The following is a 12,580-nucleotide window of genomic DNA, read 5'->3' as shown; positions in this document are numbered from 1 at the left end:
AATTACGAATTCTGGCAATTTTTCTTGTCCTATCTCAGTTTTCACAGTTACAGATCAGAAGTGGGAAGGCAGAGGTGCAACCCGAGTGGGGAATCCATGCCCAGCCAGCTGTGATGGGACTGCAATTCCCATCTTTCTGATCACTGTCCATACTGGATGGACAGATAAGGGTTGTAGTTTGGCTACCATGTGGTGTAGTGGTTACAGCACTGGCCTGACACTCAGGAGATCCAGCTTCTAGTCCCCCTTAGGCCCAAAGCCCACTTGGACCAATTGCTTGGACCAATCTCTGACTCTTGGCCTTATCTACCTTGCAGGGATGTTGTGTGGGGTAAAATAAAGTGCAGAAGGAATGTCTAAGCCACCTTGGTGTCTTCTGGGAAAATAGACAAGATATAAATAGGGATGACAAATTAATTAATTAACACCTGGAGGGCCAAAACTTCCCTGCCCTACTTTGTCTCTGCTGGAGACTTAAACTAGTTTAACTATGCCTGCTTTTGGCCGGGGAATCCTGGGCACTTCCAGAACTACAGTTCCCAGGATTCCCCAGGAGAAAGGGAGAATGCAGGAGGTCAGGGGAGCCCAGGATTCTGAGACAGCAAGGCAGTGAAAAGAGAGTTTGCACGGTGTCGCTTGGCTTGCTTCCTTTTTCTGTGATGCACGGCTCCTCCCACAGGGTGAAGCATCAAGTGGAGTACCTGGGCCTGAAGGAGAATATCCGAGTCCGCCGAGCTGGCTTTGCATACCGCAGACTGTTCCACAAATTTCTGCAAAGGTAAAGGTGTGGGGGAAACCTGGCTTGCCAGTTCTCTTGCTCGGGCATCTCTTTCCCTCCTCTGTTCGCCAAGGCTCAGCTGGAGGGAAGGCTGTTCCAGTGTTTGGCTTCCCCTGCTGGCCATCCCTGCTCAGCACCATGGGAACTCTGCACCAGGGATCTTCAGCCACATGCTAAAGCCCAGACCTTGAAGAAGATGCATTCAAAGGCCTCAGGCTCCTCACACAGTGTCCTTTAATGACCCAAAAGCACAAAGCACCAAAATGAACCTCTGAGCATGCACACAGTTGCTTTCTTGAACCCAGTCAAGTTTTCACCTCCAGGAACTCTCCTGATAAGCATTCCTGGTCACCATCTTGGGGGAGGGCCTTTGGAATTGAGCGGGTCTCCTCCCACTAATCGGGCCACCCTTCTCTGCAGACAACACATCATGGAGTCAAGAGCGGTTTTCACCTTGCCTGCATTCGCAATGCTCCCCTATTCTAAGTCCCCGCTGCCAATGGTGCATCCTGGTTATTCCCAAAGCCTGCGTCTGTGCTTCTCTCATTTCAGGGTCTTGGGATGGCCCACTTTCCCCGTTCCCCTCACCCAGTTCTGCTTCACATTCTGATTCCTCTGCAGCAGTCCTTGAGGACAAGCATCCAAAGCAGCCATATTTCTCCCCGCAACACCTGGCGCCCTCCAGACGTTGTGGATAACTCCCATCAACCTCAGCCTCATGACATTTCTCGTGAAAAAGGAATATAACAAAGTCAGAAGCTCAGCATGGCAGTGACACATCTCCAGGAGGGCACAGAATGCATCCTTTTCTAAATCTCCTCTTTGGAAAAGGGCTGATCTTTCTTTCAGGGAAAGAAGCTGCATTTTCTGGATTCACTCCTAAGTCAAAATGTTTTATAAACGGGCTGATTTAAATCAAGAAGGATGCTTCTGGCGCCTGGGGAAAGGGGTACCTTAAAAGTTCTCCAGTTTCTATTTCAAGCTTCCCTTCTATTCTGCCGTGGGTCTTCCTTCCCACAACCCTGGCCCAAACTTCAGCACCACTTTGGGGTTACTATCTGAACTAGGATATCTGCTGTTCCTTCCCCCAGATATGCCATCCTGACCCCAGAGACTTGGCCACATTGGCGTGGAGATGAACGGCAGGGTGTCCAGCACCTGCTGAGGTCTGTCAACATGGATGTGGACCAATATCAGATGGGCCGCACAAAAGTTTTTGTCAAGAACCCAGAGTCGGTAAGCCCAGGGTCAGGAGCTGTTTCCAAGGGTTCTAGATCAGGTTCTAGACTGGAGGTCCATTCAGTTTTATCTTGCCTTTGGTTCACTTGGAATTTCAGATATTTAATTAGACTCATAGAATAGAAAAGTAGAGTTGGAAGGAGCCATGAAGGCCATCTGGTCCAGCCCCCTGCTGTTGCAGGACACCAATTCACATCATCCCACTCAGGTGGCTGCCCAGTTTCTTTTTGAATGTCTCTTTTGTGGGAGTGCCCCCCACCTCTCCAGGCAGTTGTTTCCACTCTCGTATTGCTCTGACAGCGAGGAAGCTTTTCCTGATGTCCAGCCTGAATCTGGGTTGTCGCAACTTGAACTGATTATTCTGTGTCCTACACTCTGGCATCAGCAAGAAGAGATCTTGACCTTCCTCTTTGCAACAGCCTTTGAGCCACTTATAGAGGGATGTCATGTCCCCCCTCAGTCTTCTCTTCTCAAGGCTGAACATGCCCAGTTCTCTCCGTCTCTCCTCACAGGGCAGTGTTTCTGAACCCTGGATCATTTTTGTTGCCCTCCACTGGACCCCTTCTAATTTACCTGCATCATTCTTAAATCTTGGTGCCCCGAACTGGACACGGTATTCCAGGTGAGGTCTGACTAGACCATTGAATACACTGAAGTAAGAAGAGTTTTAAAAGAATTCCCATTGCCTGCTACATCCTGATTCAAGAGTCTCCACCACACTTTCTTGATATTATTATTAATATTATCATGTTGCATTCCCCCCACTGTTTTCTTCTTCCGAGCCTAGGCTCCATTTTATCCTCACAAAAATTCTGTGAGGTAGATGAGGCTGAATAGCTCAAAGCTTAGAGAGCTTTGACTATGGGCGATATAGAAATGTTATTATTCTAATAATAATAGGCACTCAGTGAGCTTTGAGTCTGAGTGGGGATTTGGACCCCAGTCTTGAGCCTGAGCCTAATACTCTAAGCACCGTACCACTCCAGTTTCAAAAAATGTGAAGGAAAGAGGACCCTACAAAAATCTATTAATCTGTCTCCCTCTTCCAATCCATCCAATTTCTTCTTTGCCCCCCTCTGCCCAGCTCTTCCTTCTAGAGGAGATGCGAGAACGGAAGTTTGATGGATATGCCCGTGTCATCCAGAAAGCCTGGCGGCGCCATATTGCTATCCGGAAGTATGAACAGATGAGGGAAGAAGGCAAGGACTGTTCATATTCTAAGGAGGACAAGACAATTAAGTTGCTTTTCTGGCTTGGGGTTATAATTAAAGCAGATCTCGTCATTGTTGCTGTTCAGCTCGTGGTTCTAAGGTGAGGTGCAGAACTTCACTGGAAGGTCATCTCTGGTGACTGGAATTCCTCCAGATATTTCCAGATGCTTGAAACCAATTAGCAGTATGAGCGAAGCAACTTGAGCGCTAGCAGCTTGTTCTTTCTGTTGGATGCCAGCCAAGCCTCTGTACCCAATCCATTTCTCTCTCCCACACCCCAACCCTCCTTTGTAGCATCCAACTTTCTGTACAACTTCAAAGAGAGGCGACGAAACAGCATCAACCGCAACTTTGTGGGTGATTACCTGGGCATGGAAGACAAGCCGGAGCTACGCCAGTTCTTGGGCAAGAGAGAGCGGATTGATTTTGCAGACTCAGTCACCAAATATGACAGGCGATTTAAGGTAAAGCTGATCTTCCAAGGGGAAGCAGCTCTTCAAATTCTGCTGATTCTTTCCCATTCCTGCCTTTCAAACCTGGAAGAATATCACAGTAGCATGTGTAAAAAGCACTATCCCCTGCTCTTTATTTTGTTCTTTCTTTGCCACTGCTCTGTAAGGCTGGTCAGCCTTGTTATACACATTTTACAGATGGGAAAGACTAAGGCTTAGAGAGAATGGCTTGCTGAAGAGGTCTCTAGCAAAACCTGGATACGAACTGGGTACATCCTGGCTTGCAGCTGTGGCTCTGTGATAGACTGTGAGGAATGGTTGAAATTTCTCAAAGATCTCAAGGACAAGCACAGAGGAAATGGAGCAGAATAGTTCTCAGCCACTACAAAGGGCAGGCTAGAACCAGAAGGAAAACACAGCGGGTATTGACCCAACATTATGAGAAAATTCCCAACAGGGGGGTTGTTTGCATAACTTCCAACATCCCTTTCCCAATCTTTGATTCCCGGGTCTGCACTTCAGCAGTATTTCCATTTCAGTAAAAGTTGGCATCATGCCCCTTAGGCTTGGGGATTTCCTGGCCTCTGCTTGAGGCAAACTTTTCAGAACACAAGGAGAGAATGCATCCTTCTTGTTCCAGAGGGTCGTCCAATGCCTCTCAGAAATCCATGAATGGGGTCATTTCGTGTTTCATATTTTTCGACAGCTACTTTTGCATAGCATTACAGAAAATAAAAAACAAACTGTCTGCAAGTTAAAAAAATGAACATAGAAGCTGTTTGACTTGGGAAGAGACAGTCTGAGGAGGAATCCATGGGTTGGATTCTTTCCAGGGTCACTCAGGTCTGGGGCGGATTACTCCAGTTGTCATCTGGTTGCCCTTTGGTCGTTTCGGATCTGGTGCGCTCCTTAGCAACCGAGCAGCCTTGCTAATCCCTTGCTACCAAAAGCATAGAGGCACCTGGTAGATACTAGCAGGGAGCTACTACCGTGTTTCCCTGAAAATAAGACCCAACAGGAAAAAGTCCTAGCATGATTTTTCAGGATGCTTGTAATATAAGCCCTACCCCAAAAATAAGGCCTGGTTAAGATTGTCAGAGGCAGATGAACGGGAAAACTCGGTCGTACGTCTGTTGCAACACACGATAGGTGATTGAATTACAAAATAACAATGCTAGTATAAAATTAAATATAAATAAATAATATTATTGACATCAATACTTAAAATAAATGATTTCATACATTATAATTAAGTATTTGTAAAAGTGAAGCAGGCACCTTTGGATGAGAGGTAAACACCTGTGTAAATAAATGAACACGAGACGTACTGCCGAATGAGCAATCAAAGTACAGACACAACGCACGAATAATGTTAATACGTCTTGTGTTGTAACGGTCGTACTTAACGCATGGACACAAAATGCAAGATGGATGCAAAAAGAAAGAGCTATTCCGTTTAGGACAAGAAAGGAATCGTGGAGGACTCTTGGGGCAAGAATCATACAACTTTCGTTAGAAAAAAATAAGGCATCCCCTGAAAATAAGCCCTAGTGCATCTTTTGGAGCAAAAATTAATGTAAGACCCAGTCTTATTTTCGGGAAATATGGTAGCATGAAGTTGGCATGATGGGGCAATGGTCCATGGCCCCATTCAGCAGAATGAGTCAAAGATCCCCACACGTGCATCACTTTTGAAGCCAGTGCTGGGAAAACACATTCCAGTCTGGAGAAGGGAAGAGAGCAAGGGGCCCGGAAGTCCAGGGTTCGAGAAGGACAGTGACCCAGCGTTGAAGGATGTCTCTTCTTCCATCCGTGCAATTCCTTCCCTCTCCTCCCCTGCAGCCTATCAAGCGTGACTTCATCTTGACTCCCAAACACTTCTACATGATTGGCCGCGAGAAGGTGAAAAAGGGCCCCGAAAAAGGCCAAATTCGGGAGGTGTTGAAGAAGAAGGTCGAGGTCCAGGCAGTCAACAGAATATCTCTCAGGTGATCTTTAACTCCGTTTCTGCCCTGTTTGCTCATTTTGTATCATTTGTCACTGGTCGTTGCCATTTTGGCAAGGTTTGTGTGCTGGCTGGGGCTGATGGGAGCTGTACTCCAACATGTCTGAAAGCCACCAGGGCGGGAAAGGCTGGCCTAGAGATTGGGTGAGAAAGAGGGAGGAACACCAGGCGCTGAAAAAGCATTAACAAGGGGTGCAATAAATTTGGAGGGATCCTTCCTCGGGGATTTAATACTATGAGGTACTGTAAGTGATTAGATTTTGTCCGAAAAAGGGATTTTCTGAAGTGCCCCTCTGAAGTTTTCTGTACCCAGAACAGGAAGTCCTATGAACAGAGACCTTTTTCACACATAGAGTTCTGCTAATTCTTGGGCCCATGAAGAACACTTGTACGGACGGCTTTCTACCCTGCAAAACTGCCTGGGTTTTAAGAAATTAAGGGAATGCCCTCTTTTCCTTTCTTCTGACATCAGAGGGGTGTCTAGTGGGGACGTGGAGACAGGACCCAGCCCCTGGAACTCTCTGTCAAAAGAGGCTGGATTTTTCCCATCTCTGTTGACCTTCCAGTGGCAGGTCACAAAAGTCACATTTGCTCAGGCGTATCACCCAGTCCGGCTGCTAAAGGGAGTTTGATTGTTTATTACTGTCCATTTCTTTTATGATTGTGTTCTTAATCCTTTGTTCTGATGTTCTGTTAAGCTATTTCTAATATTGGCTGCTTTGAGGAGGGTTTTTTTAAGCAGAGGGCCAGGATATTAGTAGAAAGATTTAAAAATACAGTTGTGTTCTTAACATGAATTCCAACTAGAGACAGAGTGGTGTAGTTGTTAAGAGCGTAGCGCTGGGACTTGGGTGATCTGGGTTCGAGTCCCTGCTCAGCCATGGAGCCCACTGGGTGCCTTTGGGTCAGCCACAGACTCTCAGCCCAGTCTACCTCATAGGGTTGTTGTTTTGGGGACAAAATGAAGCACGGAGAAGAATTATGGAAGCGATTCTTTGTAAGAAAATTTCAGTTCTTTGTAAGATAAAAGATGGGATATAAATCTAATCAATAAATAAATACTCTATGAAAGATATTTTATTTAAATTATTTTAAAATATGTCTATCTGACTCAAGTATTTCTTATTTTCCCCGCGGTCCTGGGAGATTGCCTTCAGTTCCATCAGCCACTTCTCTGTCCAGGGGGTCTGATTGTCTCCTCTTTTCCCTCCCCGCACCCCTTTCATGGCCACTGCTGCAGCACAAAGCAGGACGACTTTTTCATTCTGCATGAAGCCGAGAACGACATCTTCCTGGAGTCCATCTTCAAGACGGAGCTCATCAGCCTTTTCTGCAAGCGATACGAGGAGGTGACACGGAGCAAACTCCTGCTCAGCTTCAATGACACGTAAGTGGACCAAGAGGGCCTTACTAGGGTGCGTATCCTGAAAGATGGTATATTAATACAAGTAATAAAAATACCAATGAAGCGACTGGGTGAGAGCTCTACTACCAGGGTCAGGAAAGGCTGCAAGGAAGTTTCAAAAGCATGTTCCTCTCTCTCTCAATCTCTCTCTCTCTCCACCTCCCTCTCTCGACTTTATGCAAATAGTAGCAGAATATCAAGATCAAAGAAATAACGGAACATCAGCAATTGTTCTCTCTTCTGCACTCTGTTAAATTAATCAATACTTAGCTGAAACTCATACAGCAATTTTTCTAATACTTAATATTCTAGATGGAGAGAGGTATTACTACCACTCTATACGACTCTGGTGCGCCCGCAAGTGGAGTATTGTGCTCAGTTCTGGGCCCCTCATTACAGGAAGGATATAGCCAGGTTGGAGTCAGTGCAGCGTAGGGCCACAAGGTTGGTGGCTGGTTTGCAGGGGATGCCGTACGAGGCGAGACTGAGGGAACTGGGCCTCTTCAGCCTGGAGAGGAGGAGACTCAGAGGAGATCTGTTGGCGACATGCAGGCGTGTGAGGGGGTGTCACGCGGAGGTGGGCAGAGACCTGTTCTCCCCTGGAGAGGAAGGCAGGATGCGCTCCAACGGAGCAAAGCTCAGGGAACCAAGGTTCAGTTTAGATGCCAGGAAGTTCTTCCTTACTTTTAGGACCCCGAGGGTGTGGACTGGGCTCCCACGAGAGGTGGGTGAGGCCCCATCGGTGAGGATGTTCAAGGATAGGCTGGGCATGCACATGGCGGATGGAGCTGGGGGTCGAACTAGATGGCCCAGAAGGCCCTTTCTGACTTGCTCAGTTTCTCTGTTTCTATGTTAAATGCTCACTTACTTTCAATTCCTTTCAAATTAACTTTAAATGACAACAAAGCATTTCTATCAAAACTGTAACTCGCTCATGATATTTTTACAAGCTCTACTTTCATCGTTAAGTAAATTGTGCATCGTAAGCTTTCCATTCATCTGTAAATTCTTCCTGAAGATTCCAAATGTGTGTTCCTCACTGCTTCCCAAGAGAAGCAAAACTGGGAGCATTAGCAGTTCATCCAAAATGCTTCCCCAATTTTATACCTTAGCCAGCCACAGTGTTTTATTCCTGATGGATTATTTCTTCTCCACCATCCCAGACTACAGTTCCGTGTGAAAAAGGAAGGCTGGGGAGGTGGTGGAACACGGACGGTGATCTTTATGAGTGGCCCGGGTGACATGGCCATCCTCAAAGCAGGAGGAAAAACCCTCAACGTCAGCATCGGGAGTGGACTCCCCAAGAACTCCAGTGAGTGGTGGGCTTTGGGGGCACTCGCTTGTGAGTTGGAGAGGTTGGGGGTGCAACTGGCAGTCCTGAAACCTGCAGCTGCCACGCTCAGCACTGGAGAGTTGATTCTGGGAGCTACGATCTCAATTTCCCACAATGCCCACCTTGCAGAGGCACTGCAGGGAATTGTGGGAAGCTGAACAGTGACTGTCGTTCCCGTCAAACCCACCTGGAAATTGTATGCAAGTGATCACAGGTGTTGGGAAGGGGGCTCAATACTGTAGGAGACAGTGGGGAGGGAAACCAATTCCAGAATGACCCTCCAGCTGGTATGCAAGAAATATTTTTCTTTTTAGATCTGCTTCTCTTTCCCCTCACCATTCCGGATCAGGATAAGGGAAAGCACTCCTGTAGTAGCTGAGCTCCCAAGAATTTATAGCTTGAAAGGCAGCAATTTGTTTACAGACTGAAGGCCTGTACAACAAAGCATCAAACAAAAATGAAATGAAGGGACAACTGAAAAGCAAATGCAATGAACCCAGATTAAATGCACAGAGACATTTACACTGAAAAATTATTAGGTGACTGCAAAATCAGCTAAACAGTTAACATGGGTTTGTGAGGGTGCTGGAGTAACTTCTGTCCCAAATCTTTTCACAACAACTCTCATCAGCCTCAGCTAGCTTAGCCAGTGGGGAGAGGTCATGAGAGTTCAAGTAGTCAGTTTATTGTATTTAGCCATAGACCCTTACAAATATACAAAGCAAATCAACGAATTAACACATAAAACCATAAATCAGGTGTGGCAAAACATAGTACTAGAAAAAGTCTAATCATGTATCAGGGCGGTAGCCCCTTCAGAGCCTCCCTTAGCTCTTATCTTTTCAGCTGCCAGAGCAAAAAGAGAAATGCTATAAGACATATCTGCATCAGCATCTGATAACAAGAACACAAATTTCTCGGAATCAGAGTAAGCATTCAAGGCGGTTAGCATGCTGGGCAAATTTTTTTCTCTGGGTTCACAGTATAAAGAACAGTGAAAGTTCTTTATACATTCAACTGCAAGTGATCCTCGGATACAAACTGTTCCATTTGGGATAGGAAGACAATCACCAGATAAGTTTCACAGGGATCCAATGAAATCTCCCACAAAGTGCTACTGCTGATAATGTTTGAAATTGTACAACCAAAGCTCATCCAAGTCTCGGAAAAGTCAAACCTACCACATTCAGCACCTCCCAAAAATGCTCTAAACTTCATGGAGTCAGAGCTTGAAAGGTAAACATTGGTGTCCCAGTATGCCAAGAAAGTATCCAAAAACGGCTCTGTCCTCCTCTTGTTTTGCTGATCCTGGTTTTTCCCTTTTCTTTAGAGCCCACCAGAAAAGGGGTGCAGCAACGCAAAGGTCATCCCAGGAAGGCCGCGCCATCACGTGCAGCCCCACCAGTACCAACAGGTAAGGGAGGCAACTGCAGTTTCTAAGTGCAAAAGATGGGAAAGGGTGCATGCATGCAATGCTAGCCGTCCTCCATGGTTACCCAAGTTCGTGGTTTTTTACAATGACCCACCATGGTTTCTATGTTATCATGGTTTCCATTCTGTCTGTTCAGTCCTCCCACTGTTGGCATGCATCCCATCAGACACTGTGCCCGAAATTCAATTCCAAGGTGCATCAATCCCGATCTATGTCATCTACCTCTTCTTCACTGGACTGGACATACAGGCTGATGGTTGGAGTGGCTCCTGCAGTTGCCACTCTTTCCAGAAGACTCTATGGTAGTTGCATATCATGGGTTTAGACAACATGACAAGCCATGGTGGTACAGAGAAACTATAAAATAAACCATTGTTTCTTATCATGGTTTCTAAAGACCACACTGAAATACCATGATGAGTTCAGACAACACAACAGATCAACAATGGTAAAAAAAAGCTCGCCATGGCTTTTCTGAATCCAGCCAAAGAAAGTCTTGAGGCTGTGAGTGAAGAGGCTGTGTAACTTCAGTTCAGTGAAGACAGAACTGAACCAAAACCAAAGAGAATCTGGCCTGCATTCCCTTGTTCACTTGAAGATCTGGAAGTGAAGATCTGAAAACTCTCAACCTAATTACCCTGCAGGGTTTTTGTGAAAACACAGTGCAGTAATCCCACATATTTGTTGTTAATTGTGAAGTCGTGTCTGACCCATCATGACCCCATGGACAACATTCCTCCAGGCCTTCCTGCCCTCCACCATCCCCTGGAGTCCATTTAAACTCACACCGACTGCTTCAGTGACTCCATCCAGCCACCTCATTTTCTGTCATCCCCTTCTTCTTCTGCCTTCAATCCTTCCCAGCACCAGGGTCTTCTCCAGGGAGTCCTTCCTTCTCATCAGGCGGCCAAAATATTTGAGGTTCATCTTCAGTATCTGGCCTTCTAAAGAGCAGTCAGGGTTGATCTCCTCTAGGACTGACCGGTTTGATCTCCTTGTGGTCCAAGGGACTCGCAGAGTCTCCTCCAGCACCGCAATCCAAAGGCCTCAATCCTTTGGCGCTCAGCCTTCCTTGTGGTCCAGCTCTCACATCCATACATTGCAACTGGGAAAACCATAGCCTTGACTATACGCACTTTTGTTGGCAGGGTGATGTCTCTGCTTTTTAGTATGCTGCCTAGATTTTCCATAGCTTTCCTCCCCAGGAGCAAGCATCTTTTAATTTCTTGACTGCAGTCCCCATCTGAAGTGATCTTGGAGCCCAGGAAAGTAAAATCTGTCACTACCTCCATTTCTTCCCCATCTATTTGCCAGGAAGTGATAGGACCAGATACCATGATCTTAGTTTTCTTAATATTGAGTTTCAAGCCAACTTTTGTGCTCTCCTCCTTCACCTGCATCAAGAGGCTCTTTAGTTCCTCTTCACCTTCTGCCATTATTTATTTACTTATTTATTAAACATTTTTATGCCGCCCCATTTGCCGAAGCCTTGGGGCGGCTCACAACAATAAAATTAGTGTGGTATCATCTGCATATCTGAGGTTGTTGATATTTCTCCCGGCAATCTTGATTCCAACTGGTGATTCATCCAGCCCCGCCTTTCTCATGATGTGCTCTGCATATTAGTTAAATAGGCAGGGCGACAGTATGCAGCCTTGCCGAACTCCTTTCTCAATTTTGAACCAATCATTGGTTCCGTGTCCACTTCTCACTGTTGCTTCTTGAACCACATACAGGTTTCTCCAGAGACAAATAAGATATTGATTAGACAAATCCCACATATACTAGTTGGAAATTTCAACAGGCATAGCCTGTATTGCTTTTCTCTGTGCTTCTCAAAGTTCTAGAAGTTCCTTTTTTCTTTTCTTTTCTTTTTTCTTTTCTTTTATTAAAGGAAAGCACAGAGATCTACAAAGCTTGCAAGGTGCATGACATAAAAGTCAAGTTCTCAAAAACATTAACATAGGTTATTTTCAGAGATACCCTAAAAGTAAAAGAAGACATACGCAAAACAATATGTATGGATCAACACTTTTGCAGGATGGTTGGAAGATGGAGGAAAAAAATGAGCTAGAACATTAAACTTGGCTTGCCTAGTAGATTGCTGCCAATTTGGTGACAATACTTAACAATTATTCCTTGCAAGGAACAGGGCTTTGTGGCCAAAGGTGACTCTCTAGACTCCGAACAGGAGGAATTTATTGTATGTGCACAATTCCTTCCGTATTTGCTGTTGTTTATGGGCTCTTGAGCCAATAGTGCATCCTTCCATTTCACTTCCGTACTTTTAGGGCTTGTTCCTTCTTTCCAAACTGGGAAAATGAGTTATTAAATTGCAACAGGGAAAATGGGACCCTCTCCTGGTGCATGTGCTATACTGCTTAGCACAGCTCCTCGGCTAAAGTTTAGAGAGCAGGAAAAGAAAAGCTGTTTAGGTGGACCTCAAATCTTACTGCTGTGGTGCATCTGAGAGGAGACAGTGTGATTAATAGCCACAATAAATGCATTGTCTAGAAAAGCCTTTCCTAAGCAACTTTGGGAGCTCTACAGAACCCCCTTGTTAGGGTACTGCTTCAAAAAGAAAACTTTATTTTTACATTGCATTTGTCCAAACACACCTTGCCCAGACGTAATCCACACACAGGAAATATTCAATGTGACAGTTTCCCTGTTAGTTACTACTAAATGGAGGATAGCTGATCCTCTCGCAGCTTCCTCTACTTTC

The 12,580-nt window shown here is 45.6% G+C and overlaps 1 protein-coding gene across 1 annotated transcript in view; it reads left to right on the top strand.

Annotated features, from left to right (window-relative positions):
• Positions 1 to 12,580, top strand: part of MYO1F (myosin IF) — a 48,140-nt gene that overhangs the window by 31,370 nt on the left and 4,190 nt on the right. Inside the window, exons 18-25 of the mRNA XM_044426175.1 lie at positions 680 to 778; positions 1,870 to 2,014; positions 3,102 to 3,216; positions 3,523 to 3,692; positions 5,523 to 5,668; positions 6,926 to 7,072; positions 8,254 to 8,402; positions 9,754 to 9,837. Of these exons, the coding sequence (XP_044282110.1) occupies positions 680 to 778; positions 1,870 to 2,014; positions 3,102 to 3,216; positions 3,523 to 3,692; positions 5,523 to 5,668; positions 6,926 to 7,072; positions 8,254 to 8,402; positions 9,754 to 9,837 (1,055 nt within the window). The remainder of the gene's footprint in view (positions 1 to 679; positions 779 to 1,869; positions 2,015 to 3,101; positions 3,217 to 3,522; positions 3,693 to 5,522; positions 5,669 to 6,925; positions 7,073 to 8,253; positions 8,403 to 9,753; positions 9,838 to 12,580) is intronic.

This window comes from Varanus komodoensis, unplaced genomic scaffold (genome assembly GCF_004798865.1).
Source record: "Varanus komodoensis strain SLA01 unplaced genomic scaffold, ASM479886v1 scaffold164, whole genome shotgun sequence".
NCBI lineage: Eukaryota > Metazoa > Chordata > Lepidosauria > Squamata > Varanidae > Varanus > Varanus komodoensis.
This window is presented reverse-complemented; position numbering and strand designations above follow the sequence as displayed.